Genomic DNA, 24,898 nt, shown 5'->3' with positions numbered 1-24,898 from the left:
TCTCTATTCAAAACTAACTTTCTTATTATGTAGCATTTAATTGAACCTATTTTGCTGACATAAAAGTTTGTTAAAAGAATTAATTGAAATAAACGAATGTTACATACTATGGACAAAATACAATTGAAAACGAGTACTTTTAAACGTTGTTTACAGTACTCGGTTATAAAACTCAAACAGAATGGTCTTAATGGCTTCAATGCTTTAAAATGCTTCAATTGATTTAAGAGATCTCGCCTAACAGTGAAAGAAAGAAAGAAAACTCCGTATATAACAAAGAAAATCAGCATTTCAATAAAGGTAGATTATTTGGAGTCAACCTACCTTGTTTTATATACCGACCTCCCACTGCTTTTACAATCAAGATGTGTTTGCTCACTTACCTGAACGAAACTTGCCCCGGATATGATATATTTATATAGTTATATGAGACGACCTTATATTACCCCTGATGATAAATGGAATTGCATGTATAGCTTAGATGATAGTTATGGCGAAATCAACATTTTGTTTTAAACTGACAATTCAGTCCTTTCAAAGTTGGTAGTGTTGGCAAAACTACGCTCCTTAACATTTTGAATTCGAATAACAGTGAAAACATCGAAAAGGTATTTGTGGAATGACTATATACTGTGGTATCAAATTAACAAAAATATAATATATATATAATAACAAGAATAGAGACAAATGATTTATCACTACACCAGAGATTTCAGATAAAAGTCTCATCCTCTGCTACCATATCGGTTCCACAAACCAAATTGTATCGCCTGTCGATCTTTGGGTACTACCAAAGTATTGAACTTACAAGATATTAGCTCTTTTAAAACAAATCGTGATTGAGATACGGTAGAGCTCAATTGAATTATCCTGTACCATACATATTGTTGTTTCGTTCTATGGCACTATAGACTGATGCTAGCGACCTAACTTGTTAATTACAGCAGGAGATAAAATATTCCAAATAGGTCGCAAGAAATGAAAAAATCTCAAATCACGACTTTTAAATAACACACGTACCATTGGTGACTGTATTTTAATCAATATATGAGGACATGTATATGAAAGAGTTGATACAATGGTTGTTAATGGTTTTACAGGACTTTGAAGAAGTGAGCATACCATGGAATGGTACGTCTGTAAACATTGGTACCGACTGTAAACCGATTAATGCTTTATAGTGTCACGAACCGTGTGTTTTATGACTTAAATCTATTGTATTTATCGCAAGGTGATTGTCCAACAGGAGGTATGGATGGCATTACTTGCTGTCGACCCGATATCAAACACATTTCACTGGAGTTTAAAAGCCTTGCGTCTAGTTCAAGCCAATTACTCATGATAGTCCTTTTACATTACATTGACAGGCCTGGACAGCTCCCGCCTAATTGAAAATGTGATTGGCATTTGATGGCAACCTGAAAGGTTTACCTTAGTTTACTTGCCATCATTATACACAGTTTATAACAAAAGTTCAAGCATATATAAAGTAATGTTGTCATTCAGAGCAATGGAAAATACAAAAAACATTAACATATTAATATTCTATTTTAGCACATCATTATTTCAAGGAATACCAAAGATTAATTTAATTCATGCGAAATACTCGTATCAAAACCCGAGGAAGAATGTCAGTATGCTACGAGATGCTCACCCCAAATGCCCCGCCTTTTTTATCCTTGTCTTTTTGGTCATGGTGATCAATTGACTTCATATCTGATTTCCCGGTGTCCCCTGTTGTAATGGTTTCCTTCCGGTTGGTGGTCTTGCTTCCATCTGCTTTGATGATGGTTTCCTCCACAACCGTCTTTGTGACCTTGTTAGCACCACTTCCGGAAGTTTCCGTGAATGTCCGGACTGATCGGGATTCACCACCTCTAGATGCCATGTTGGAAGGAGTATGTTTATTTTCGAATCGACTCGAAAACGGACTAGATCCCTGTTTATGTTCTACAGGTATTCGATCTGGAAAAAGTACAACATTGAAAATGAGAACAAAAACAACGAACAAGGGAAAACGTATTATTTGTATATCTTAAAACTTTGATCATACCAATTTCGACCAAAACAATATTGTTAATGTTTTATTTAAAGATTTTTTTTCCATATACAGTACGTTATACAATATATAGCATCCTTGCTAACGAAAAATAATCAAAAGCCCGGAACACAATTGATTCATATTCGTATCAAAATGACACCATATAAATTTATTAAAAAGATATTTCATTTAAAGGGCGGTGTATACAATACAGTACGTGTTTGTTAGTACGTCGTAATTGTTATTGTGACGTCGACAGTTCACCGGCAACATGACATTTCATCTAGTTATAACATACTGCTGATGCTGTTTGAGTGGATAGATTTCTCAATCTTAACAACTAAAAACTATCATGACAAAGGCGTTTACTGCATAAAAACACTATTAAGTTCTTGGTGATCAACGCAACTGGCATTTTACTTCCTTTTAACCAGGAACAGCAAAATAGTTTTCTCTCTAGCATCAACGATAAAAAAAATAGGCATTGTTCTTAATGACCGACAACTCTAGGTTCAGAAACCAAAGCGGTCAGTGCTCAAACAGCGTGACGTACAAAATAAAACACTTTTTTTTTTATTTCTCTTTAAAATATTACCTCATATATGCATATAAACAATACTATATATGTATATAAACTAATAAATTCTAGGAAAAGACTTACATATCGCATTCTTAGTCCACAGAGTACGTCCCTGTTAGAGCAAGCTCACCCTGATATATGTCTGTCTATCGGGCCTATTAGTGAGATGTGAGTACAACTAGTGATGTTTAGGGGTAGCTGTGCATGACAGATGAGGACTATATACTGCGGAAATCGATAAAGCTTGGCTGACCTGGATACAGTATGTGACTATATCAGTCACTTATAATTGTGAGAGTGTAGTGGGTACATATGTTCATCGTTCAAACAGTCAACTACATAAATACCGCGAACTCAATTGGTGTTGAATTTATCTAATCTGTGTTTTGATTAACTACAAAATATAACAAAATATAACAACAGATCTATTCATCCGTATCAATAGAAATGTCGGTTTATCTTTATTTATAATCAGTAACAATGGTGTATTTTAGGAAAGTAATATCTGACACAAGAATACAATAATAACCCGAGTGTCTGTTAACAAGTCCATCAGACACTAAGTCGAGATATCCTAAAGTCCATTAGACGCTCAGTCGAGATATCCCCAAGCTATAATTTTGTTGTTAGTATCAGTATAAGAGAAAGTGCATACATTATATTTTCAGATTTCGATATTCCACTGTGTGGTGCGTAACTGTTGGGTGACATGTGGTGTTGACATTGTAGCTTTATCGATTAATACTAGGTGTTTGTACTGTGTAAATATACATCAAAAGCTGGATCAACAATGTAACTGACCATTCTCGGGTTGTATCCATACAATAGTAAGTCAGATTAGGTTCAAAGTGACACCAGAAAATGTGTATTACATGTTAAATCCGTATGACAAAGACCCTAATAATTTGTCTGAAATTAAGCACTAAATTATTTTACCATGACATACCTTTTACTCTTTAATATAAAAGTTTATCTATGAAGTTTAAATCTTCTTTATTGTTTTGATAAACTTTGCCCAGAATACCACGATCGTGCACATCAGTACGATTTATTTTGCTGTTATTGATTTTAATGATCACGTGACTTCGTGTTTTTATGTAGCCATTTTGGTTTTGTTGTCTATTTATTGCAAAGTGCATTCTTTGTCACTATGTACGTTGTTAAAATAATTGTCGAACAATCATTTTAAATATTTTCCTGTGTTTGAGCAACATTGAGTGGGCTAATGTTTAATATTTAATCGTATTGATTACAAAGATACATATTCCACGAGATCGAAATATAACTTTGATAATGGGTCGGACATGTTGAATGAAACATCTGTTGGATGTAGCCTGTTTCAGACACATATATATGTACTGTGTGTCCATTGGTTATTGGTGATTAGCTTCATATTGTCGCGAAAAACAAATTTAATAAAAATGATTCAGTGTTGTTTTGTGTTTCCTTGTAACGGCATGCAAACTGCTCAAAACACATCATAAATAGTGCAACGGCAAGAAAATAAATCATGTGTGATAATATTGTATCTGTGTATCCAGATAATATGTTTTGTTATACTTCCTTGTAAATTCGTTTACACCACAAAAGACAATGTCGTTTAACCAACTAGCAGCACGTTACGTTGACTTAAACAGGCAATTATGCAATTGCTGAAAATAACATGAAATGAAAAATTCCAATGTATTGTAAATCATAATTACCGGGACACCAGTTTGTCTTATTATCCTATCTTAAATCTAACCTGTACGGTAAGTGAAACATGCTGCGAAAATTAGGCCAAGGTTATTACGAATAGTCAAGGAACAAGGACGCACCTTTGATTCTGTGTACTGTATTAGTGAACGCAATCACAAATATTACTCAATACATCTATATAGAAAGGGTATTAGTATATTTATTCTGTGAACACTTTTTCCGACAATTAATTTTGATGTTTACGTCTAGCTTTTGTTCTGGTAATATGGATTGGTTATATCGACTGCCAGAAACTTAGAGGTCAACTGAATTTAATGTAACTTCGATTTGCATATTATCAAAATTCTTTATACATATTGAATATATTATATTGTCAATATAAACCTGGTGTAAAAGTATCGAAATACGTTTTAAGATTTCGAGATTGTGCTGGTTAATGAAAATCAATTACTTGCCTATTGTGACTAGTTAACCTACCTTTAAATGATCAATATAAGTCCAAATGCCTCCGAATGTTAAAGCGTGTTAAATATATCCCGCTAGAGATATATACTGGGCCTGTCAACCCACACAGGTATCTATAGGTGTGCTACGATCGGAAACGCCCGGATTTTTACCTGAGCGTTGTTGGTCAAAGCGTCATACCTTGTCAGAAATTATAACAGGGTCAATAAATCTATATACCCTGACCTGGTAGAGACAGAGGTATGTGGATCGAAGAGTAAATAATCTGTATGTAAACAAAATGCAATATTCCTCAATAAAGCCATGTAATTATTAAGGTGAAAGGCACCATAGCGACGTTTGAGAGAGGTTATCTACCTCCAATCCATGGAGATCATGCTGCGTTCAATGGGTTGGATTCGACTCACAACAACAAGGGGGTCTTTCCTATCTAGAAAGCATTAGAAGTTTCTTTGGGGAAGGTAGCATTCTAGGTTGGCGGATAGTGTGATAAATGCAGTGGTATTATTTCACGTTATTTCAAACATATTTCTTTGATATTTTCAAAGCTAGACATATTAATCTATCTCAAAGTATTATATCACATTTTTCTTATCAAAACTTTTACTTAAAATCCGCAAGTCTCCAAATCGTAAAGACAACAGTTCCATCTAATATATGGATATGTATTTGCATTAAATAGACAATCGAAATGACATTTTAAAACTTGACACAAGTCAACACCGCAACTTAGCGTTATTGGTTGATACTGTTACTAGGGCAAGTAAATTCCGATCGATTTGTATTAAAGGGATGCACAACTAGCCAGTCGTTCTTTACTATGGAAAACAGACATGTGATAAATCGTTGTGCGCTCAGAATATATTTGGTTTATAATGTAGTCTTTAACTTTTAACTTTAGTCTATACATATAATCTCGATAATAATAAGTGTATTAAATAATTGATTTTTGTGCAAGGATACATTGTCTCATTTTTTTGTTTTTTAATTTGAGAGTACAAATATAACGTATATATGATATCAAACATCCAGAATAAGATCTCTCTTCTTTTGTCATCTAGATAGAAAGACTAAATACGTTGCATGACATTTCCTGTAAAGTCATTTTACTATTAAGTCGGAAATACATTATTCATCGAAAATTTCTATAGTCGAAGACAAAAGTAAATCTATCCTATCTCAAATGTGACTTTTGAATTGTGTTTATCGTCCGCTATTCCGGCCTTTCGGCATTTCATTGGACGGTAAAAAAGTAAAAACGAGAAGAAGATATACAGAATTAAGTAACAAGCGAGAAAGGAAGGTAGATACAGATTAGGGAGTCGTGTGTGGTATCTTAACTAGAATGTATTATAATTTTGAAGACGACTCCTTATCCAACTCCTTGCCTTATCCTAACTCTGATTAGACACGTTACATAAGAATGTCCGTTGTTTCAGGGGTGTGTGTCATATAGCCAATTGCATTCGGTTTATATCTATAAGGTTGTAAGCCCATGTAAACGTTTTAATAATATATTACTTATCAAAACATAACTTTTACGTCTTTGCTGGTGTTAGGACATCTTTTCCCTACCGAATAACCGCAAAGGGTATGTTTTCGTGTGAGTTGGACATTCTAACACTGGCCACCGTTTTAAGTCCCATCCGACTAAGGATTAGTGGTTAGTGGTTAGAAACATGCATGTGATTTTGACGTTATCCCATTCCAACACAATGTACCATATTGTAACCATATTAACTATTCAAAAATGTAGGCAATATTATGTAACCATTGTGTAACCTTTCTCTGTCCGTGTAGCCGCTTTACTTACAGTTTTATTTTAAGTTATAATGAAGCAAATAGTGTGAATATTAGTAGAGGAATATCGGAGAAAGTTTATATATGTGGTTATTCTAGAGTGTTGTTCAGAGTTAGATTGTTTCTAGTTATTAGGAGTAAGGGAGTGGTTATGATCCGGCTACGATATTCATTGTTGAAGACCTATCGCTGATCCGCGAGAGCTTGTTACATGCCTCAACTATCTTCGTTAAGACGGCGATCGCAGGTTTTCCTGGAAAACGTTTGGTCGCATTTTTGTAGTAGATATTAACTCTGACAAAATACGAATATTTACACAGTAAGATATCGATCAGCTTGCTATTGCAGGCTTTTGACTGGTGTTGGGCATTGGTATTCGTGTAGATATACCACACACAATGTATGTATAACAAGACGTGTATTTTCTGCAAAGTTATTTAATTAAACTAAAATATCATTCAATAGATGTTACCCGATTCATTAGGTGTAAAATATGTTACCTATGGGTTTGATGGTTATCTGTGATTTTAAAATGTTACGCTTTGTTCCTTAGCTTTATAGTTGTTTGTTTTCTACATTTATCATTCATACTTCCAACCATCTTTCGTACTGTCGTCATTGTCCACGATTGTGCAGTGGAGAAATCGTGTTGTACATCGTGACCTGTATCGTCCAATGCTTGAGCAGATCCACGAGGCTTACATACTGTTGAAATACCCTAAACTGTTATAAAATATATAGTTGTAGCGAGTAGTAATCCGTCAAGTATCACAAGCGTTTTATTCTCAGTATTAGGTGTTGGGGTAATATAATTCTTTTTTTCTTTTTATTCATTCTCTTCTTTTTTATATAGTGTTTTGTGCTCAGTATTAGGTGTCGGAATAATATAGTTCTTTTATATTTTTATTCATTCTCTTCTTTTTTGTTATTTTTTTGTATGTGTTTCACCGGTGTCTCTTCTTCTTCTTCTTCTTCTTCTTCTTCTTCTTCTTCTTCTTCTTCTTCTTCGTTCTTAACATTTATGTCAAAGAGTGGCATAATACACATGGCAAACAAACATGAATTTAAGAGTATGTATATGTGTGTGAGTATGTTGTTAAATATCAAATTACATCATGTTTAAGGGCTAGGCAGATCCGGAAACCCGGAAACTGTTGGCGATGAATGCCCAAGTGGTCGATGTTAGTATTGTACATTACATGTTTACATAGTTACCATGGAAACATTAAAACCCTTATTCGTGTTTTCCTTTACTAGTTTTATATACGTCTCAATCTAGAAAGCTGTGTAAGGTTAATAAATCATGCACCCATCAGTTTTATGTTAATATAATTCAAGTGATCACTCTTTTGTTCCACCAAGTGACAATAGGCAGTTTCTGCTAATACATTATTATCTTAATTCCTTATTATGCTCTGTTTAAGTTTGTCTTGTTAATTCTAACCCTATAACTGTTGTTTCTTTGTGAACATCATAAATATTATAATATCATCATAGTATGGTCCAGGTACATGTTCCTATCTTACCATTCTCTACCTTAAACAGATCATCATATATCGAATTTGTAGCTAGTGACTTTCAATACATCTATATTGCTGAATCTTATCTCAACAACGATGTAGTATAAATGGTAGAAATAGTATACCTCCTCTGTGTGGCACTTTGTCCAGTGATATTGTTTGTGATACTTGTGATCAATGAATTTTGCTTTAAAACAAACGAAAAGTTCAAATACGAATGTCATTCCCTGTTAAATTACAGTAGATCTATTAAAAACTAAAAGTGTTTATAAGTTGTTACATGGACAGACAAATTACTAAAGTGTTAATAGGTTGTTGTATTGACAGCCAAATTACTTAAGTATTAGTAAGTTCATGCATGGACAGCCAAATTACTTAAGTGTTATTAAGTTCTTGCATGGACAAATTAAGTAAGTGTTAATAAGTTGTTGCATGGACAGCCAAATAACTTAAGTGTTATTAAGTTCTTGCATGGACAAATTAAGTAAGTGTTAATAAGTTGCTGCATGGACAGCCAAATTACTTAAGTGTTAACAAGTTGTTGTATGGACAGCCAAATTTCTTAAGTGTTAACAAGTTGTTGTATGGACAGTCAAATTACTAAAGTGTCAATACGTTGTTGCATGGACAGCCAAATTACTAAAGTGTTAATAAGTTGTTGTATGGACAGCCAAATTACTTAAGTGTTAACAAGTTGTTGTATGGACAGCCAAATTAAGTGTTAATAAGTTGTTACATGGACAGCCAAATTACTTAAGTGTTAACAAGTTGTTGTATGGAGAGCCAAATTACTAAAGTGTCAATACGTTGTTGCATGGACAGCGAAATTACTGAAGTGTTAATAAGTTGTTGCATGGACAGCCAAATTACTTAAGTGTTAATAAGTTGTTGTATGGAGAGCCAAATGACTAAAGTGTCAATACGTTGTTGCATGGACAGCCAAATTACTGAAGTGTTAATAAGTTGTTGTATTGACAGCCATATTTCTTAAGTGTTTATAAGTTGTTGCATGGATAGCCAAATTTCTTAAGCGTTGATAAGTTGTCGCATGGACAGCCAAATTACTTAAGTGTTAATAAGTTGTTGCATGGACAGCCACATTTCTTAAGTGTTAACAAGTTGTTGTATGGAGAGCCAAATTACTAAAGTGTCAATACGTTGTTGCATGGACAGCCACATTTCTTAAGTGTTTATAAGTTGTTGCATGGACAGCCACATTTCTTAAGTGTTAATAAGTTGTTGTATGGACAGCCAAATTACCCTTTCCATCAGAACACTGAAACAATTACTGCTCAAGTTCTTATCGATTTATTAGTTATTTTTGTTAGCTATGCTCTGCTTCTTCCTCTTGTCTTTTCTATCGTGTTCGTCTTCTGTTTGTGGGATGAAGCCGTAAATACACTGCATGCACATAATAAGCCATGTAAATATTAAAGCAGGAAACCCTCAGTGTTAGTAACGTTAGTTCAGCTTATGCCACATCCATGCCTTTTCAAGCACCTTTTCAGGCAATAAAATATGTAAAATCTAATGACCTGTTGACGGAAGCTCGATTTTCCCGTCCTTTGGCGGAAGTACATTATCCCGGAACTGCCCCAACATGTTCCCGGCTGGCCTGTAGTTGGCCACGACTAGTATCTTGTTATCCTTTGTCTTTGCCTTTCCCACTCCGATCTCTTTGGTCCCCTTCCATACCACTTGAGTGAAATGTCCTACAAACATTTGATTTTGTGTTTAATGAGGATTTAAAAGAAAAGAGAAAAGAATACCACCGAATTTAATATGAAAATCTCGGCCTGATTTTATTCTCACTAAACGTTTCTAATAAAACTCATATCTTTATACAATATATGAATTTTTATTTTTTTTTTACAATATAAACACTTATCAAAAGTGACAGTTATCTCCCTTTTCTATCTGACTAATTATGCGATTTAACATGCAATTATTCATTACACTTGTGGAATACATTATACTAAATATGGCGAATTTATTTCATTTCTATTCATGTTCATGAAAAGATGTAATGAATTTAATTAATATATACAATATGCTATTAAGACTGGTTTGATGTCTTCTAAGAGGGACGAGAGTATTGCTGAGTCTCAGAAGACTTCGTGCTGAACCTTACCTGTACCCGAGGATGTCGGTTCCTGGCCGAACGTGTACATCTTTACCTCACTGTACCACTGGTCGGTGACCTCTTGACCTTTCAAATAAAATAACATGGTAAGATCAGTGATGTCACCGATAGACAATATGACCAGCGTTCTTACATTTCATATTCACATCATTCACGAGGGAAAATAGTAGGAACAGCAAAGTGATCTTATGAAATACGCGTGGTTAGTTAGGTAGGGATTAAAAAGGGCATTCTATCGAGAAAGATTAGCATAGAAACCATTAAAAAGGACAAGGAAAATAGAACAAGGTTTTCAGGGAGATTAAAATTAGCAAGGGCAACAAATCTTGATTTTCTTATTTTCATCCTTTAAAGTAGGATAATTATATATCGTGGCTTTGACTATAAATAAAGATATTGCACCTTATATATTGACTCTGTTGATATCTAACATTTGATTTCCAGGATAATCTATCAACTGTTACCAAAACATTCAGGGAGTTGAGAAGGAAAGATTAACTTAAACCCTCTTATTTCAGGCTTAAACTGTCCCCAATACATGTAAAACTCTAATAGTTATCTTAATGGAATAATTAGATACCAGTGCTTTTGACGATAATTCATTTTAATGAAAACCCATTGACACAATTTTCGCAGGTATATGTTGAATTCAATAATAACGTTTCAGTAAACGCAGACATACAGGTAATTTATCAATAATCGAGACAGCCTTGGCCAGGTCATGATCACATGGTCAGTGAAAGGCTGTCCACTTCACGTTTAAATGGACTCTCACAGTGAGATCAATCGATTTGTAGGTATAGTTACATTTCTTTGTTGATCTACCGACCACGAGGAGAGTGAATATTTCTTTAACAATCACGCATAGGAGCATGTCGCAAATTTCCAAACCCACTACCCGTATATTGTATATTACGTATATTAGGAACGGCGATTTGGGATATTTTTAAGTCCCTGTGCAATCATACACAGAACACGCCCGAATATCCACAAATATACGCCAACTAGCATATTCGACAGCATCATATATTTATAGAAACAACTACAAGCGAGCATTAGTCACTCGTGGTCAACAAGGAAATTGACACTTTTTATTTGCCCTCGTGTGAGAGGAACAATATGAGTAGGTCATAATGTAAATATAATCAGGCTAGTCTGTCCCACCGTCAAAAACGCACCAAGTAATGACAACACCCAGGGAAAACGCGAATCTCCGTTCTATTTCAAATACTTGTACAAAGTACAGAACTACGTCATAAAATACACTCTGAGTAAATGGTTACGCCTATATTTGAATTGGCAAAATTAGAGTACCATATGTCCCATATATTTTAATATAGATGAGTACAATATAAGTGTCACGAATCACCCCTCGGTCGCGTGATATCGGTTAAAACAATGACACATATGATTAGGTAGATATAATGATTTGAAGATAGTATTCAACTAATTTGTTTTACGTGTTTAAATGACCTCCAATCTCCCCCCCCCCCCCCCTCCAACCCTCCAACCCCCAACCGCCAACCCCCTCCCCCCCTCCCCCCCCAATAAAAAAAAATGCATTTTTTTTTTCTTTTCTTTTTTGAAAACAATAAATGTTGTCATCAATTATTCGAAAATCAGTTACTACATACTGACATTGTAGTGCATCAAGAGTTGTCTGACAGAACTTGTTCCTTAGCATGACCTTAAACTATGTTTCCTATTAGGTTTTACGAGAAACATATTTATATCTCAAACATATAAGCGAGAGAATTACTATTTATTTCAGCGAGGCCCGAATGACATGGTTGCTAAGAGGAGTGGGTATTGTTATCAGTATTTTAAATCTATTGTAGTGACATACAGACGACCCCGGCCAGATAGTATACCTGTCTGATAGGCACAGAGGACCCTACGAACTTAACCACTGTTTGCATTCGTTGCAAGTATTTTATGACTCGGTAATAAAAAAGATGGATCGATTTCTTAACATGAAGACCGATTAAAGTATTCTTAATTTTCATTTTTGTAGTGAAAAAAATAGTAATTTTCGAAGTAGCGGGTGGTCACTTGACAGCTCTTCAGAAGAATGGATTTACGATGGAACTTCTGAATCAAATGGAATTATGTTGCTTGCAGTGGAACCGATTTCAATGCAGAAATGGTCTGAAGAATGAAAATGTGTACTTTTATAAGAACAATCAACATCATCATTTCTCCTCCTTGATACATAAATGTAATATTTTGAAAATGTGATGTGTATCGACTACGAACACTACAACAATTGTATGTATTACATTATAAATATGATTTCACTATACAATGTCATGTGAAAAGAGAAAAAGAATGAATTTGAATTTGATGAAGTGAGGTGGCCGGAAAATGTCGTCATGTGTTGTGTATTTATTTAGATACCTGATGCCCTCTCCCATACTTAATAACACTCTTCCACATGTGGGCGGAGAGGAATAAATCACCATCATTTTTAATATATGCCTATGTCGTTGCTTTTTTACAACAATTGTGAAACAATTGATACCACCTTATATTAACTATTGCTCCGTTATTGCTCCGTTTTGATATTTCCTATCCTCACGAGGAGTCGTAGCAACTATCTGTATCAATGATTACAAGAAGAATTATTCAATAAGGTGATGTTTTAATTTAGCTTTATGTTGAGATCCCGGATGAGTTGTTCCTGTGTGGGTGGGTGTCTAATCATGGGCTAAAGTGTACTTTTATCACGACCCAAGGTAAACAAACATCCCTATCAGAGAGTTAACGGGTATCAGTTTAAGTCCGTTGTCCGGAGCGGGTGGTCGGGTAATTAGATTCGTATAAATTAGGGCGGGTAGAGTGCGCCATGCAAACCTATCTTCAGCCTATCACACAGCAAGCATCTACTCGCCTAGATGCTTCTTATACAATTATATATGAGCACTTTGTTTTATTTTAAGCGTGTTTCTTTTTTCTTTGGGTGTGGGATGTTACAAAAGACATGAATCAAATTAAAGTAACTTTTTTTTTTTTTTTTTTTGGTCGTAAATATTAACATTTTCACTATACAATTGTAACAAGAGAGGCAAAATGCAGTGACCAGACAAGGACTCAAACACGAGACCTCCGAAATCTTAGAAGCTCAAACTATTTTGGCTACCTGGCCGCCGGCGTTCAGCACAGTCCAGTTCTGATACACATCAGTGTTCATTTTTGAGGTCATATTTCGTATCACATATGGACCTACAGCCTCCTCATCTTGAGCTCCCGTGCGCCAGGTTTTGCTGCTACACCGGTATATTACAACAATGACAATATGAATACCGTCTTATGTAAATATAAGTATAAACTCCTATGCTGTCTTTGTTATGACTTTGGCAGTTTATTTAATACTTAATGTCCATTTATGTAAATCACTAATATACAATTATATCCTTTTGATAAGGTCGATACATAGTTACATAAATTTGAAATCAAATATGAACCGAGAATTTATCAAAACTTTTGACATTATTTGCACACATTGGGCGGGATCTTGGTCTCGTTCCTATCCATGAGGCGCCTTTTTTCGATGAGTACATATAACCAACGTTGACAATCAGTTATTGGTAGGAATTACAGAAATTGAAAACCGTAAAGAACAAGCACTTCAAACATTACGCATTTTATGAATAAAAAATGTACAATGCGTACGCTTTGAAATGTTTGATTAAAATGTACGAAGAAAACTCAAGAGTGACGAGTGGGCGATTATAAATGGGAGCGATATTATCTTTACGTCTGTGCATCAGAACGTCCGGGTAGTTGGACAATAGCCTGTATGACGAGAACCGAACACACAGTCAAAAATTAACACATAATATGATATCAGAAAACATGATACAGAAACACGAGGACTCGGATATGACAAGACACAATTAAGGATGGGACATTAGTAGCTTCCGACGTGTACAGACCGCGATAGGCCGCTACGATAGGAGTTAATAAAGTCACAAAGTTGGTTACCCCAGATTCGTCATACGTGCTACATGTACGTCATCTAACTATTAACACCACACGCAAAATATCAAAATTATGAAGTGATACTAATTAAAATGTCAATATCACAAGCAAAGGATTGTGGTTTGATTATTTAAGAAATAATTAACGATGATTCGTGTATTGTTGCAGAATATACAACGAGGACGAGGATATTTTGCAATTAGATTAATAACGAAGGCCGCAGGCCTGAGTTATTAATTAAAATTGCAAAATATCCGAGTCCGAGTTGTATATCCTGCAACAATACACGAGTCAAAGTTGATTATTTCTATTCTACCATGTACTGTTTAGTTCGTAGATCGACCTCTTTCTAATAGAAAAACAGCAAAGAAACCCCGAGAAAACCTTTAATTAACCTGTAATTTATTTCTTGAGTATTGCATTATTTGTTGATGAAATGTACAGGCAATACAGTACTACGATCAAGAGCATCTATCATATGGCATTGATTTTGAAAATTAAAAAAAAAAAGGATAAAAAAAAAGATAAAAAAGGGGGCCTTCCGTAGGATTCGAACTCGCGTCTTGATAAAAATGTATTGTAAGACTAACCCATTAGCCCACTCGGCTATAATAACCTTTCATAAAACCGGTGAATTTTAGATATATAAAATTGTAACAGCCGTGACTCACGACCGTGTATTATTGGCACGAGCGTGGGTTATTGGAAAATAATACATGGTTTTAAACCAATCAAAACTGGCGTTACATAGCAAACATGGTAGAATTGAAAATAGTTACGATGATTTTTACTCAGAGCCACGAATAATTGTAGGGGCCCAAAAGGGTCAAATTGGTGATGATCATAATCTAATCTTCATACCCAGCAATGAGGGAAACACCCGACAGTTTCCTCAAGTCTATATTAGAGCAGGAAGTCCAACATAACAGTGCTCGCTTTAAGTCTTTTGTCACGTAATTAATATTTATAAGTTAATCATTCGTTGAATATAAATTGACGATTAGCTTTGTGTGATATTATTGTGTCCGATAGAGTGCGGATTCGGTGGTGCTTTCTGTCATCAAATGTCTGAAACATGCGTATACATATCAGTTCTTATGTATTAGGTATCGGGGTACACAGTTAAAGAAGGGGTTTTATTTCAATCAACACAGCTAACAACGTTATAAAATTACAGAAGTCCCACCTGTCACTGTAAATCTATATTTCTGGTAAATCAAAATTGCTTCGTCACAAGCAACTTAGACTAGCACTGAAAGTCCACGTATCATAACTTAACCTTTCAGTAAGTGATATGTATATTAAACTACTATTTTAATCACAGGGACTTGAGAATTTTTTACAGTCGACATGTATTAGGACCTTCCCTAGTGTGTATAGCACTTTTTGAGACGTTTTTGGGGGACTAGATTAAAATTCGGCAAAAGTGGCACCGCCGGTGTTCTGTATATAATGAACACCGCGGTGTCATTTTTAACGAAAATCCCAAATCCCTGATATTTTAATTTCAATACTGTCTGTATTACCTGTGTAATTATCGGGTCCCGACGTCCATTTCATCGCGATGTTCTCTCCCATTCTAGTCCCATTGAGGTCGCAATCGCTGTGTGCAAACCCGTTGGTCTTCGCTAGGTGGTCAGCCCAACGCTGAGCGGCGTCGGTAAGGTCCTTGGCGTGTTCGACGGGGGGACAGTTGTGTTTAGCCCGGTAAATGTTATGGGCTTCCAATACCTCATCGATGAACTTCTTCTCGGCCATTTCTGAATTCTAAAAAAACAAAACAAAGTTTGATATATAAATGTTAAACAGAATCAACAAATGTGAAACAGTATCAAGTCAGCATGTCCTAACTGATGAACGAACGATTGATTCGACGATACATGTGCTTCAAAACTATATTTCACATCCTATAATTACCAAATATCTTGTTGTTCCGTTGATTTAAGATCATCGTCTTTTTTCAAAGCTTCAAAGATTTGCATATTATTTTCTTTCTTTTTGTCGATTTCTTAAACAAAACACGGCAATCTACGTCGAATCAACTATTACATCAAATTCACTAAACAAAGTAGTTTGGTTTAGACAAAATCTTGTATATTGTTTCGAATGAGTTAGTTTGGTTCATAGCCCAGCCAGGGACATGTTGAGGTGGGATCTATGTAGTAGCTGGTGCCGACCTCACTTGACAACATACGGGAAACCCGCACGTGTACGGAAGGTCGAACCACAATCCTCGGATCTTTACCTGAGGTTACGTGGCCGGCACTCTAACCGACTGAGCTACCGAGACGCTTGGTTCTTTCCAATGAAGCAACACGACATTGTGTAAAAGTCGTATAAACTTTTACTCTTCTTAAAACTCTAATTTGTTTTTAAAGGTGAGATTTATCAAGCAACATCACCGTCAAAACCGTTTTCGAAGGACACTACCTACCCTGAAACTCTAAGAAATATTAGAGCTTGCTTGAATATGATAAATGCCGGAATACACAGGTTCTCTTCGAAGGCATTAAAGTGACAGATTATATATAATTAGCTAAAATAGTATATCAGTATACGAAAGTCACAAATTATTCTCAAAATAAAGTCACAACATTTTTATATAAGTGTACAATGTAAAACGTAAATTGTGTGATGTGGTCTGAGTATTGTTGTGTTGTAATCCAAAATGATGGTTAGTACGAACAAAAGTTGAACATGATATCGTAATTTAGTTTTCAAACATACCGATGTTCTGTCAGCCTACCCTGTTGATTTTCGTGAAAAGCAACTCTCCCGCCGGATGGTCCAATAGGAAATGAATAAAATATGTCCTCAATCGAATTTATTTTATACTTTTTTATCTACATTACATCATTTGTGTGTGTCACGTGATCCGATGTAACCAATAGGGTTTCAGGGCAAATAATGATTCCGTCAGTGATGCTTGGGAGTGATATTTCAGCTGTCATTTTAGACAATTATGTGTAGACCTATGGAAGAGGAATTGGCCAGATCACGCAAGTGTAAATATTCATGTAGACGGATTTCGTGGGGATAACTACCCGGATATCGTCAAAAATATTACAGGAACGTAACAATATATCAACACAATAGCTAGACCCTGAAGCCTATAATAAATACTTCCTCAAGGTCGGATACAGGTATTTCAGTGAGGGGGCGTGCCAAATTACGGGGGGTTCGGGGTTATTCCCCCGGGAAAATATTTAGAAGGTAAATGCAAAATCCTGCATTCTAGTGTATTTCACGATAGATTCATAAAGTTGGGGGGTTTTTTTGGAGGGGGGGAAGGGGGGGGGGGGGGGTGGGGGGGTCGTGCCCCCCACGCCCCCCACCCCACCCCTCCCTTAAATCCGCCAGTGATCCTTGTATGTATTTACGTATGGTGTATAATGATATCCTACAGATGGATACGCATGATTCTACTTACAACTGTCCAATACTGGCCTAATACAAATAACACACCACTGCATGTACATGTATATTACAAGTACAAAGGTTTTATTTAAATGCTGACGTATTCACCAAAGTCGTCAGAACATGTTGGAGTCATTCCATTGTGAGTTTTTACCATTAGATTTAGTTTTTATTTCAGATGGATGAAACCATCCTATTTCAAAGGGAAAACAGTATTTGCTAGTGTATGTTGGCATTCCGTTAAATAAACACAACGATGTTTACGGGTATTTGACGCCAGTCTCGACGACGTTGAAGCAAAGAGTTCTTTTTGAGACATAGATCAGCATTTTCTACCCCGTGGTATGAAACATTCAATCTAAATACGAATTTAGTTTAAGACACAAATCTTTACCTTCCACGTATTGCTACTGAATTAGATATTAATCTTATTTAAATTCCATCACCTTGCCTGGAGACATCCCGTAGTAATATGTTCCTGAAGTTAGAATATAACCTTTTTACCTGCAGCCACTTTGCTTGATTCGTGAGAGTTGATTTATTTCGAATGTTAACTCTTTTCTTATTTCATAAATACGGTAGCTGATGTTCACGGCATGTCGCTCAATACTACACATTGTAAAAAGGGGTGCTCAATAAATGTTTGATAAAGCCTAACTGGAAGATGATGATATGACAATGCTTTAGAGACATGCCATTCTGTTAGGCTCTTACTAGTCTTTCTTATGACGTCACACATATTAGTAATAACCAATCACAATTTACCACATAGTTACAACTACAAAGTATTAAGTGGCTAATATTGAGCAGATCAAGGTTTCATCACAAGGACTTGCCCAACTCTCGGAAATAGATGAAAGTGAAGTTCATAGCCGTTGTGGAATATATTTTATCATAAATTATGTACAACAGTAAGAGAGTTTGTAAAGCTGAAATCACTTGAACTCTGGACTCTAACGTGTGTTTGTACTGTGTTAATTAACTTACAACATTATATAGATTTGGATTTTTGTCTTTTGACATATCTTATTTACCAAATATGGAATGATATGACACAACTGTTATAACTTAAATCTCCTAACAACAATTCGAGGAGAGATGCACACCATTCCAAACCTCACGTGCGCACTAGGGTGTATATAGAGTATTCTACGTTTATATGTAATATGGCAGTTTTCACATTATTTTTCGTTACTGATCTATAAATTTCATGCATGTGATCTGGCCACTAAACGTTATACAAAGATGTCTATGTATACTGCTAAAATAAAAAATCAATTCAATACAAAATCTCTGTCTATATAACTTCAATGATTTTCTTTTATTAAAATAAATTTAGTCTTCCTTTGATAAAAATAACAACCCAAGTAAGCATCTGACTTCTTATTTGAAGCTATCAAGTTCATATTAAAACGGCTGTATGTCTAAGTACGAAGATGAAGAATGTTGACGTGTACTCTGTGAAAAGGTATTGTGTAATTATAGTAATTCGGTGAAATCATTGATGTATAATTTAAAAGAAATAAACAAGAGTTCCCAGAGGGATCTTGGCGCCTATCATTATACGATGTTTATCGGCTGTATGCATGGCTGATTTTTGTTTATTTTTCATGTTTTTTTTCCCTCGTTTTTTAATCACTTGAAATTGCATTTGAACAAATTTTGCGAGGATGAAATAAAGCATTTTTAACGGTCAAATAAAGATGATTTAGCATAACCAACTAAAGAGGAAGGAAACCTACATGTGAAGTTTGAGAAACATCCATGAAGAATACTTTTCAATAGATAGGTTTAACACATTTCAAATGTCAAAAAAAAGATGGCAGCCTGTTGGCCATTTTTAGTGATCAAAATGTAAATTCAAATGGCACAACTGATGAAACCAAGGGGAACGTACACATCAAGTTTGAGGAATATCCCTCCAGTACTTTTTGAGAAATAGCGATAACAAAAGATGGCTGCATGTCGGCCATTTTATCTATCTCATGAAAAATGTTAATTCAAATGGCACAACTAGGGACCAAAAGTCAAGTTCGTCTTTTCTTCTAGAAACACACTTGTATAGGTCTTAAACATATTTATTTTTTAATATCTATCGTTTTCTAAAAATTAATTTCCATCCATGCAATTGTGATATATAATATCGTTATAAATATATGTTTGGATTGACTTTACAGCCTTCGTTTTACATCAGTATCGGTATAATTGTAACTTTCATTATCACACGATTTCGTGTTCATGGACATTTTATTTTACAATTGAGAAACAACATATCTCGACTTTTATTAGTCACTGTTGGTCTGGATGTAGGAGCGCGAGGGATTTACTATGGAGGAAATAGGAATTCCAGGAGTAAACCCACGTGGTCGCGGCCAGGTTACTTATGCCTTTTTACGTCCGATCGGGGTATCCAGGAATCGAACCCTGAACACGTAAGTGAAAGGTGAGTGTGGTAAATTACCACGGTGACAACTGACTACCCGAATTGTACAATAAACTTTACAATGACACCATCATACAGATACTTATATCGAAGTCTACAATCGTATTCACCTCCAGATTAGATTATACAGGGAAACGTGACGGCTAACAGTATTACTGACCATTATCAGTTGGTCAGCCTTGTCCGGTACTGACCGCTTGCCCTGGTTGACGTAATGTTGACCAGCCAGGCGACAGTGAGGTGTACATATGGACAGAAGGGAATGGAAACTTTACCGACACTTTTAAATTGATATATATCCCATGTTATGGCCGTTTTGATCTGAAATTGAGTTCAAAATCGTTTCAACCATTAATTCCCTCGCGAACCTCGTTTGTAGGTTCCAGTGGTAACCTAGCAACGACATCTCTATAAACACACTTCCGGTTGTCTTGGCTCTAGTCAATAAACCACCATAAAATCTTTATTGCATTCTGAATTGGGTCACACGGAGATTCGTCCAGTCAACCTATACCGTTAAAATAAACACCTTCGCATATTTGTATGATTAAGTAAATAACTACATTGATATGGTATTTAAGACATAATAAATGACATATCTTTGCTGCCACATTCAGGACTAGGGATACTTTTTATAAGTATTTCTGTGATAGGTTACAAACCAGAGACATACCAGTATAGTAACAATTGTGTAAGATTCACCTGATTAACATATCTAGGTTAACTTATTTAATTTTACATACAAATGTCGAAAGGTTTTTTTTTAGTCCGTACTACGATGTCTCCGTGTCCTTCAGTCGACATTGAAGATGAATCAGTGAATACAAAATAGTCATAAAATCAGTAGGCGTGTTATAGTTCACGGGATAAGAGTTATGTCCCTTTGATTATCACATGGATATCTCCCTTTCTGATATATAAACGACTTATTGTTCAAAACTTTATGTATCATGAAAATATGATAGTTTGGGGGATATTATTGATTTTGATCCGTTTTTATATTAAATAATTTACAGATAGAATTTACTGACGAAGTGATATAACATAAATGTTTCTTGCTTTCATATTTAAAGGAAAAACGGAGCAATTCTTTTTTTTGTCCAATGCATTGTAATGAAAATATGATTAAATTTGATTATGCCAAACCTTACTGCGAATAGGTATGTATAGAAAATAATACATATTTTTGGACTAATCTGACTTGTAAATAATAAAAAGTTTGTTAATGTCTTTAAAGACATTAACAAACTTTTCATTCACGGTATCGAATGAAAATGCTTGTTTTTCTACACTTACAAAATTTTGTCTGCTGTTAAAATTGACAGGCAAAGTAGGTGCAGTCTCCCCTTAAACAATAAGTCTGCAGATATCGGAGTTGCCTCCCCTGAATCAACAGCCGGACATTCTCTGTGATTGGGACCGACGAGTTTGGTTTGGTTTGGTTTATTTTTGTTTAACGTCCTATTAACAGCCAGGGTCATTTAAGGACGTGCCAGGTTTTGGAGGTGGAGGAAAGCCGGAGTACCCGGAGAAAAACCACTGTGATTGGGACCGACGAGTTGACAGTTCTAATAATATATAGATAATATATATATCTAACAAATGGAGCGGAGATCAACTCTAACCCAGTTCACATGCAAGAGTTACAACCTCTATTTTCTGTGACCATGGACTTTTTACTCATTATATAGTATTTGGTAATATGATAACGGGTCGTTCTCGTTTTAGTGGTCCAAACAGTTGGACTGGAGATATTCGTTCAAAACATTCGGACGAGCCACGGTAGAGACTATTTAAAGTCTGGTTCGTCAATAAAAGAACAAACAACCAAACAAAACAAAACAAAAGAGTTGGCACCAGAATATAGATTTAAGTATTTCGTTCGCCATGCTGTTCCAACAAATTCAAATTAGTCCCCGGTTTTTTTATATATATATATCTGAAGAGTCCCCTAGACGGGACGAAAACGTTAGATGTTGTCTGAGTCATTTTTTTAATTTTTCCATATATTTTCTTCCACAAGGACTACTATTATTTTTTCTCTCTCTATATATATAATACAAATATAATATAATGATTATTATGGATACATGGGTCGTGCGGTAGGAGTTGGTAACAAGTTCCTGTGTGATCAACAATGAATTCTGAATTAATTATCCTAACACCCTAGCAGTATAACTCTCCGAAAAAATTATGTAACAAAATGTAAGCATATAATATATACGGTGACACAAATAATATCTGTGTCGGTCAAATGTTGTTAGCGTAAGGACATTTATGTGGTCTGCATGGAGCGGATTGTGTGGGGTGTTTTTTTTTTTTTCGAGTTTGTTTTGTCCCTGTTTTGTAGTCGAACATTCTCTCACAGTAATTAATTGTGAAGCGTGATTGTTGGGATGCTTTTGCAGAGTGACATAAAAATGTGTGCAGAGGGAAACTTGAAGGTAGACATATGACTTCACGTATTGTTATCTCCGATAGCGGTATCAAACCCTGATTGTCCTTTTATTGGAAAGAGCTCGAGTGATTGTTACCGAGCTCAAATCGACTGCAGTAATATAGCATGATCTAGGCCGGTTTAGGGTACCATTCAGGAATATACTTTACACAAGACTGGCAAATGGCTTGTACAGTCGCCAAGAGCCGGATGATAGATTATTTTTCAGACGAATTCAGTTACAATATGTCTTGATATTAATATCTAAAGATTAAAACTATTAACAATGTTCCGAATATTATCTCAAAGACACAACATAAAAGCCTGTGGACATTGACATGTTTGACATGCTAAAAAGTAATTCACTGGTTCTAAAATTTCCGCAAAATAATTCTGTAGAAATGGAAAGTTTTTAAAATAAAAGGAAATGGAGTGGGGCAGGCGGTAATATTAAATCTTCACAGGCGTTGACCCCACCTTTAAATATTTTAGTCCAATTCTTTTATTATATGGCTCCTAATAGTATCCGATGTAAACGGAAGAATTTTCAAATATATATACGCTACCTGAGGTCGTTGCCATGACAGCTTTTGTGGGTTTGGATTTCGTTCCTTCCGACTGGGGTCTTTCACCCAAGTTTGTCTTGTGATTGGCACTGACGGAGAATATTTTTGTACGCTCGACGGAGGTTGGTTCAGTTGACAAACCTGTTCTTTCGGAATATATGCGTCTTTTTTAATTTATTTGGGTAGTTACTCAAAGGACGTGGCGACACCGATCTGCCATACCCATCCCGCCTGGATTTCACAGAATCGCAATCAAGACTAGACTCGGGAGGCTTGTTACAATATAACGAACTTGATTTCACTTGTCTGTGGGATCCGCTGTGTCCTGGTTCATACCGTCCATTCAAAGCCGAATCGTTGTTAGGGCGGTACCCTCTCTGCTCCTCTGACGTCTTCACCCAAGACGGCCGTACAGTGACATCCGACTTGCGATTCTTATCTGCAATAGTTGCATTTGTGTTATATCCTACACTCGAACTGACCGGTCGCAGAGCTTTTGTTTCGTCTGATTTTATCCAGGATGGTTGTCCACTATCAGTTCGTTTAGCTTTCTGTACAACCAAGGGGACATCTCTTGAATCCCTTGCACGGTATGACGTCACTGAACCCTCCGTACCAGGGGTCACCAAAACCTTTGTCTGCCTTCCCGGATTGATTGCCAATCGAACTTCTCCAAAGTCAGGACGGGCGGACCGACCTTCAGTTTTTATCACATACTTGGACGAATGCATTGTTTTGTCCCCGTCAGCAATTGTGTGTCCGTCACAAGAAGTCAGACACACATTCTATTACGACTCCGTCCATGTGTTGAAATCCAACACAACAAGGAACTACGATGTGATATAAACATCAGACGAGGACGTAATCATATTAACCCTGAAGTTAACAATAATAAACACCCAACTGTGTGTAAAACAAAAATAGGAAACTGTTAGTCATACGTGTCGTCACGTGCTTGGCTGAAGTGTTCTATACATCCTGTATAGTCAAGTACCGGTTTCTAGTGATGGTACGTATATACATATATGATAGATGCATGATATAAGTATCAACTCTCGTGATAGCGTTTGTCATTGTCCAATTTAAGAAATGACCTTTGACCTCTCGACATTGTAACAGTAACTTATTTGTATGTTTTACCTGTTTTTCAGGTAATGTATTGTCTATCTACGTTATACTTTTTTCGTCCAACAAAAAGACCTACAGACTTGCGTCATTGTATCCTACAGCTAATCACAAACGTTGAATAAATTTCACAAGCATTGTTTTCTTTCTTTGATAAAATCGCAATGTTAGGCAATTTCCGGTAACCTAAGTTATATCATAAATGAATATTCAGTTTCGTGTGGAGCGTAAATGATTCCGTTTTCGATAAGAAGATAAGATAACATCAGAAAACAAAACTAAGCAAAAAAAAGAAAAATCTTCCTCAAGATTATGTCACGAGGATAGTATTTGAGGGAGTAAGATTCATATGGATATTTGTTAAGTCAAGAACAAACATATTTCTCGGCTTCATTGACGTTCTCGCGGTGCCAATTTCAATCAAATTCATGAAGGAAACGTCAAATAGATCGATATAACAGACTGATGTGACACACTAAACTACTTATATCCACATCGCACATTGTAAAATGATATATTTCAGAATATCAATAAACTGTTGACCCAATGGCCTTGTCCATTGTCGCCATTAACACGTGTCTCTAGAAACTCGTTATGTTTATACAGTATGTCAGTCGGCCAAAAACGTATTTCAAAAATGTCTGTAGTGTCTCTGGTTTTACATTCATCTATATTGTCAGAA

At 35.7% G+C, this 24,898-nt stretch overlaps 1 protein-coding gene across 5 annotated transcripts in view; it reads right to left on the bottom strand.

Annotated features, from left to right (window-relative positions):
* The window catches only part of LOC117322482 (cell wall protein PRY3-like), a 50,160-nt gene that overhangs the window by 10,115 nt on the left and 15,147 nt on the right, over positions 1-24,898 (bottom strand). For 3 of the 5 annotated variants that reach the window (XM_033877422.1, XM_033877418.1, XM_033877419.1), the window contains exons 2-5: positions 15,755-15,995; positions 10,236-10,313; positions 9,640-9,816; positions 1,655-1,965 (exon numbers count right to left, since the gene is read on the bottom strand). In XM_033877422.1, coding sequence (XP_033733313.1) covers positions 1,655-1,965; positions 9,640-9,816; positions 10,236-10,313; positions 15,755-15,986 — 798 coding nt within the window. In that variant the 5' untranslated portion in view covers positions 15,987-15,995. Of the gene's footprint in view, positions 1-1,654; positions 1,966-9,639; positions 9,817-10,235; positions 10,314-15,754; positions 15,996-16,955; positions 17,081-23,091; positions 23,826-24,898 lie in introns of those variants that run through there. The other 2 variants (XM_033877420.1, XM_033877421.1) reach the window with 2 other exon arrangements.

Source organism: Pecten maximus, chromosome 2 (assembly GCF_902652985.1).
Source record: "Pecten maximus chromosome 2, xPecMax1.1, whole genome shotgun sequence".
Taxonomy (NCBI): domain Eukaryota; kingdom Metazoa; phylum Mollusca; class Bivalvia; order Pectinida; family Pectinidae; genus Pecten; species Pecten maximus.
This window is presented reverse-complemented; position numbering and strand designations above follow the sequence as displayed.